This window comes from Mucor mucedo, assembly GCF_025094135.1.
Source record: "Mucor mucedo strain NRRL 3635 chromosome Unknown EV154scaffold_397, whole genome shotgun sequence".
NCBI classification, from domain to species: Eukaryota; Fungi; Mucoromycota; class Mucoromycetes; order Mucorales; family Mucoraceae; genus Mucor; species Mucor mucedo.
In genome coordinates, this window is record NW_026252681.1 from 1 (window position 1) to 6,469 (window position 6,469).

The 6,469-nt window shown below is 37.8% G+C and overlaps 2 protein-coding genes across 2 annotated transcripts; both read left to right on the forward strand.

Annotated features, from left to right (window-relative positions):
• The first annotated feature begins 9 nt into the window (after positions 1–9).
• EV154DRAFT_535008 (uncharacterized protein) lies at positions 10–626 on the forward strand. Its single transcript, XM_051604055.1, has 2 exons — positions 10–359; positions 447–626. The coding sequence occupies exon 1, from the start codon at positions 111–113 to the stop codon at positions 321–323; it is 213 nt and encodes a 70-aa protein (XP_051449836.1). The 5' UTR covers positions 10–110; the 3' UTR covers positions 324–359; positions 447–626.
• Positions 627–1,082: 456 nt separating this feature from the next.
• EV154DRAFT_209988 (uncharacterized protein) lies at positions 1,083–4,843 on the forward strand. The gene is made up of 5 exons (XM_051594377.1): positions 1,083–1,506; positions 1,561–1,632; positions 1,727–2,847; positions 2,910–4,464; positions 4,530–4,843. The coding sequence occupies exons 1-5, from the start codon at positions 1,258–1,260 to the stop codon at positions 4,755–4,757; spliced, it is 3,225 nt and encodes a 1,074-aa protein (XP_051449837.1). The 5' UTR covers positions 1,083–1,257; the 3' UTR covers positions 4,758–4,843.
• Positions 4,844–6,469: the final 1,626 nt, after the last annotated feature.

The window sequence follows — 6,469 nt, forward strand, 5'->3', positions numbered from 1 at the left end:
GAAGACGGGTAAAAAAAGTAGTAATCACTTTGTACCTCCTTTTTTTAAGGTTTAAAATTAGCCGAGGTAAGCCACCCTGCCATGGTGGATCTGCCTGCTCCCCTCTTCATATGTCATCCCTTATCTCTTTTTTCTTGACATTTTTATTCATTGCCTCTGATTTCGTTCTGTACCACCCTAAATTAACCGCATCTGCATATAAAAAAAAACAAAATGTCATGCTTTATTTTTTTTCTTTTTTTGGTTTCCAAGGTGACAGGCTAGGGGTGAAACTCTCATTGTCAAGCACATCATATGATGCTCTTTGCAATCTCTCTCTGTAAGGTGTAATTTCAGTTAGAGCAAAAGGAAAAATCTGGGTAAACGTTTGTGATTAAATGAAAAACAAACATTAATAAACTACAGTGTTGTGCAAGACTTATTTATAAATCACTTTTTAAAAATAGAAAGGAAAGGCCTTGTCATTTTTGTATGTACACAAATGATAGGTGTATAGTCATATTGTTTCTTGACACATACAAAAAAAAAGATCTACCTTTGTTCTTTACCCGTCTTTTTTTTTTACTTTTTTTTTTTTTTAAATCGCAGACAATGGTCTTGTCTTGCGTAACAAGTGACGAGTGTCCCGAAAAAAAAATAGTTTTCCCCACCCCTCTTTGTTTTCTTTTTTCACAAGAAATCGCACAAACGCATGAGCCATCTTCGACCCAAAGTCATTGCGCTTTACAAGCAGGCAAGTTCCTTTTTTTTATTTTAGCAGTGCGAGACACGTTGTGATTGTAACATGAAAAAAAAAAAGTTGGTGTATTTAGGCAGAGATTATCCTGCAGGATATCATGATTTCTTTCGACCCAAATTAAAAGCAGCTTTTTTCAAAAAGAAGGATTTGACAGACGAAAAAGAGATTTTAAAAGCCATCCAATTTGGTGACTACATCATTAAAGGTAAGGCCGAAATAAAGAAGAAAATAAGAGAGAGAGAGAGAGAGAGAGATGCTAAATAAGAAATAGAAATTGAAATGATGTACTACTTGAGAAAATATCGTACATTGCGAAAACGATACAACCAAACAGATTAAAAGTGAGGGCATGTGTTGAAAAGCCTTAAAATAACACTTTTCAACATTGTTACACACAATCTAAATTATAATTCATATTTAACCCCTCCTGTTTTTTATTATTATTGATTTCCCATCCATCCCTTTTTTTTTTTTTTTTTCCCTCTCTTTTTCTTTGTTCAAACTCTTTTTAACTAAAGATGTTACCCAATTCTAGAATCATACCTTCTTCAAATAATAATAAAAACTTACGTACAAGATCGAATTCGACATCAGCTGCCTTTGAGAGTAGTAATGGACAGCAAAAGAAAGGATTTATCTCTCGACTGTTGGCAAATCCAAGTAATAATTCACGAGATCATCCTTACTACCCATCCAGACCAAAATATGAATCCGTATTAGGCATTCAACATGACACCACCGCTGCCTGGGGGAAACCTTCAGAAAAGGTACACCTTCCTTTTTATTTGACAAATCAACTACTGACCATTTATCAATAGCAGACCTCATTGAAAAGCTCTTCTTCCACTGGAAGTGCTACTGGATTTGGTAAGCTCTTCAAAAAAAGAGGAAAGGTAACAATAAAAAGTCCGTGCTATTCCCTTCTCTTCCAAAAAAAAACCACGTTTTTTTAATCTCCTCTTTCTCCACGTGCTTTTTATCTTTTAGACATTGGATGATTTAGATAATTTTGAGAATCTGGATGACGATCTACCAAAAGTAAGACCCATCCATAACAGCAGTATCCGTAGAAAACACACCAAAATTCCATTGGCTCCACCTCCCGTTGTTCTCAAACGAAATACGCAACAACCTGACAGTCTCTTAACCGATTTGCCAGACCAATACATCACAAAACGCCCTTCCCTTCACCTTAATAACAGCGATAATGCCTCTCTTCGTAAATCATCAGGATCCTATTCCATCTATTCCACTTTTGGAGGAAATGGAAACGGTTCATTGTACTCTGTCGAAGTAGCCAAAAAAGATAAAAGTGTCGACTCCTTCATGACAGTTGTTACCACGTTACCAGACCAACCCATTCATTCAGAAGACAACAGCAATGAGGAAGAGACCAACGAAGAAGACACAAATGAAGACACCAACGAAGACGATGATGAAGACACAACGACCACAAACGAGGACTCAGACGACGAATTCGTCGATGCCACAGGATCTTCACAAGAAGACATTGAACGAGAAAAAAGACTAGAAATACAAAGCAATCTCTCTAAGCGTCTAAGCGGAGGTCATTTTGGAAGCGCAGGAGGCTTACTCCTCAGCATTAACGAACCACCTCCCGTACCTCAACGAAGATCCCTAAACCAAGACGACGAACTTTCGAAAAGCATGTTAAACTGGAAACGACATTCGGATTCTGGCAAACGTTGGAGTTTACGTGCCACCACTGAGGAAGAACAAAAACATGCTAGTACCATCACCGTCATTGATTTGAGATCCGATCTAAGTATACCTCAAATAGACGTACCAGAAGAAGATGAAGAAGAGGAATTATCCGTACCGGATAAATTGGCTTTACGTCAAAAGGCCCAGGAGGCTTTAGATGGTAATGATACAAGGACAGAAAGTACTACCGAATTATTCAGCAAAACTTTGGATGATGTTTGGAAAACCATGGATGAAAACAAGCTGGAATTATTTCATCAAGACACACCATTGCCAAAAGAACCTGATATTTCGGATAAAGTAAAGGAAACCGCATTACAGTTATGGAAAGAGGATGAAACTACCGTCACCAAAGAAAGAATGGCCGAATGGCTCGGTCAAGGGTAAAAAAAAAAATGCTTCATACAACACACATTATGATAGAGAGAACTTACCCTATTTATAGAAAACCTTTTCATTCAGCGGTATTATACCAATACATGGACTATTTCTATTTCACCGATATGCGATTAGACAGCGCTTTTCGAAAACTATGCAGTAAACTCTACTTTAAAGCAGAAGCACAACAAATTGACCGTATTTTAGAATCCTTTGCACACCGTTATTGGGATTGTAATCCGGGTTGTTTATTTGGTAGTGCAGATATCGTCTATGCAGTCGTCTATTCGCTTTTGCTCTTAAATACAGATCTTCATGTAGCCCAAGGAAATCATGCCAGAATGACACGATCCGAATTTATCCGTAATACCATGTCCACCATTCGTGATCAACGCGATCACGAAGCCCTCATGGGCAATTCTCACCCTCCACACCATCCTACCCCCACAAAATCTTCCATAGCATGGGAAGCAGAAGTAGAAGCCACTATCAAGGAAATGTACGTCTCTGTCAAACAATACCAAATCCTGCAGCCTTTGGGTCGAAAATCCAGTTTGACAAAACGATCTAGTATGATGGGAAAACGTGTGATAGGAATTAAACGTAGTGTGAATTCCATTATTCGAAAATCAGGACGAGAAAGTGTCATGTTGGATGATTTACTCGTACCACCACCTAGCACCGCATCGCCACCACCGCCTTCTACCATTCGATCTAGTATGAGTTCAGGATACAATCGACCTTTTATACGATCCCCTCGACGTGATTCCTTTTCTTCAGCTACAAGTTCCAGCGCCACTTCACTCAGTTCTCGCTGCACATCACCTACCAACTCTCTATCCCCACCACCACCCACAACAGGACAATCCATGATGGGATACATGAACAATACCCATTTATTCTCCAGTCGTCCTCCCTACTTTAAAGAAGGCGTCGTCATGCGAAAACACCTCTTGGAAAACGCAACACACAAAGCACGTCATCGTGAATGGCGTGAATGCTTTTTAGAAGTCGGTCCCGATGGATTACGCATGTTTGCCTTATTACAAAATACTGGCCCCATCGGCGACAAAAGCTTATTCCGCCATAGTAGCTTATTTGAAAAATCATCTACCCCACATAAATGGACAGCATCTTCTCAACTCATTGGAGAAATCGAATTAAATCATACGCTGGCAAACCCTTTGCCCCCACCGGGTTACAACAGACAGCGCCCTCATGTCTTTGCTATCCAGCAATCCGACGGTGGTGTCTATCTATTTCAAGTGGCCTCCTCAGAGCAAACCCAGGAATGGGTCTCTACCTGTAATTATTGGGCGGCACGTGAAAGTAAAGAACCTTTACCGGGCGGTGTGGGTAATATGGAGTACGGCTGGGGTGAATGCCTGAGTGATGTTATTCTGGATCTGGATGCTATGCGAAGAGGTCAGGAACAAAAACAACATGTGTCGCAAGTGGATCCAGACACGATCCTTATTGGCGATTGGTTACCGCCGACAGCGACCATGGTGTCTAGTGCCATGGATGAAAAGGAGCAGTATGAGATGCTACAAAAGCATCTTGTTGAATTAAATCATGAGATTAATCAACACCGCGATATCAAGACAAAGATTATGCTGAAGGTATATATATATTTTGCATAATGAAGTGAGGCGGTTTAAACTAATTTTTAAAAAAAAATGCATAGTTTCCGACAAGGTGCGCAAATTACGGTAAAGTGATGCATAATTGGGAAGCAAGGTCGAAATATTTACTACACGATATCATAAAATACCAAAATTATTGTGATGCCTTGGAGAAGAGTCTTCAGAAACGACCCAAGCCTGTGGTGACAGAGTGCCCCGTACCACTGTCTTATCAAACAAGTCAAGTGGATCTTTTAAAAGAAATTAATCAAGACTTATTCTTACTATAATACATATTGAATGCTTGTAGATCTTGGGTATTAATAATAAAAGTCATTAATAGATGTACATACTCATCTTCTTTTGCTGAATCAAATCTCATGCCATCATAAAAAAACATAAATGGCAAATTCCATAAAGATATATAATTACACTATACAAGGTGTCGGAGTGACTTGAACGCCTCTTTTTTTTTTTTTTACGCCACATTCAACTTCTTTGATAGGCACATTAGTTGTCATTGGGATGAGATGAGATTCGTCTATCATTAAATCTCATTGGTTATTAGATCGATATCTATGTTGAGCTATGGCTTATATTAATAGCATATTCAAGGGTTTCTATGAGATTAAATTCGTCCGTACCAATTTTTTTGAAACTTCCTATCATTTATTTTTTGACACGGAACAAGAACCTGTAAAGACATTGGATCAATATCTTATAGATATAACTCGCTCAAGTTGTATTAATGTCGAAACTATTTACCACTCAAAAAGCTACAGTCCATTGATAAAAATAGTTATACAAAGACTAATTTGTTTGATGATAATTACATTTTGGCGCATATCAAAATGGAAACGATCAAGGTCAGTAATGTCGATAATATGTGTTACCTCCGTTACTCACACTATTGTCTTGTAATCCCTGGTGGGTCTCAGTGATACATACCCATAGATTAAAACGGTACTTCTGGGTTGAAAAACAAATACTCTGATTCGATAAGGGTCTCTAGCTTTTTATCTACCAAAGGATCCTTTATAAATGAAACACCTATTGTAGGACCACATAATAGAAAAACCGAATTCATGGATGCATTTTCTTTTTAATTAAAAAGTTGTGGATGAAACTCAGAATGAATTGCGAAAATTCCGTTACTTTGGAGAGCGCAGGTGTCCTAATTTGTTCAAACATTGGCCAAACTTTATTGGAGTCGTAGTGATCCTGCTGTATCTACATATTTATACATATATTGCCTTCCATATGGATAAGGACTGGAGAGTTTCGGAACTCATGTGAAGTGTCTTGCTGCATTGTCAGTTTTTGCATTTATATCATCGATATCATTGCAAAAAAAAAAAAAAAAAAAAAAAAAAAAAAAAAAAAAAAAAAAAAAGGTCATTCGATGCTGCAATGATTTTACAGACATGACTATATTCATAGACTCAAAGTACTCTTATCTCATGAGCAACGAGTTCCAAACAAAAATTGGTAGGTAGGACGATGAAGCATATGGAACTAATAACTTATCTAAATAATTAAGGAAAACATACCCCTCACCTTTAGCTTGTTATGATCGTCATATTATTATGTTTAAAACCCTCGCTATAAAAAAGTGTGTGAGAGGTAACAAGGGGTTCAATCGTATAGCTATCGCGCTAACCCCTTGTGTATACATAAAAAGATACGATTGCTAAATACTTTTGCCTACGCCGATATTGAGATAAATAAAAGAAAATCCGGTCTAGTGATTGCATACCTGCCAAAATAAAAAAGATGTATAAAAGAGCATGCAAAAAGAAAGCACGAAGTTTTTTTTCTTTTTTGATTAAAATATCATAAAATTAAAATATCATCATGTTCAGCAAGTCTTCTCGTTTTGGCTTACTTTTAGTATCTACAGTCCTCTTGCTATCCCTGATGGTTACAAACGTAAATGGCCAGCCGTTGGATTGTGTTAATAAAAATGGTGCCAGTGGTTCAGCTTCTGTAGGAGGCGAGTACT

Bases quoted from the DNA above. Each gene is read 5' to 3' on its own strand.
- EV154DRAFT_535008 (XM_051604055.1), top strand. From the start codon at position 111: ATGTCATCCCTTATCTCTTTTTTCTTGACATTTTTATTCATTGCCTCT.
- EV154DRAFT_209988 (XM_051594377.1), top strand. From the start codon at position 1,258: ATGTTACCCAATTCTAGAATCATACCTTCTTCAAATAATAATAAAAAC. The intron at 1,507-1,560 runs GTACACCTTCCT...TATCAATAGCAG, and splicing joins GGGGGAAACCTTCAGAAAAG to ACCTCATTGAAAAGCTCTTC. The intron at 1,633-1,726 runs GTAACAATAAAA...TTTATCTTTTAG, and splicing joins TCTTCAAAAAAAGAGGAAAG to ACATTGGATGATTTAGATAA.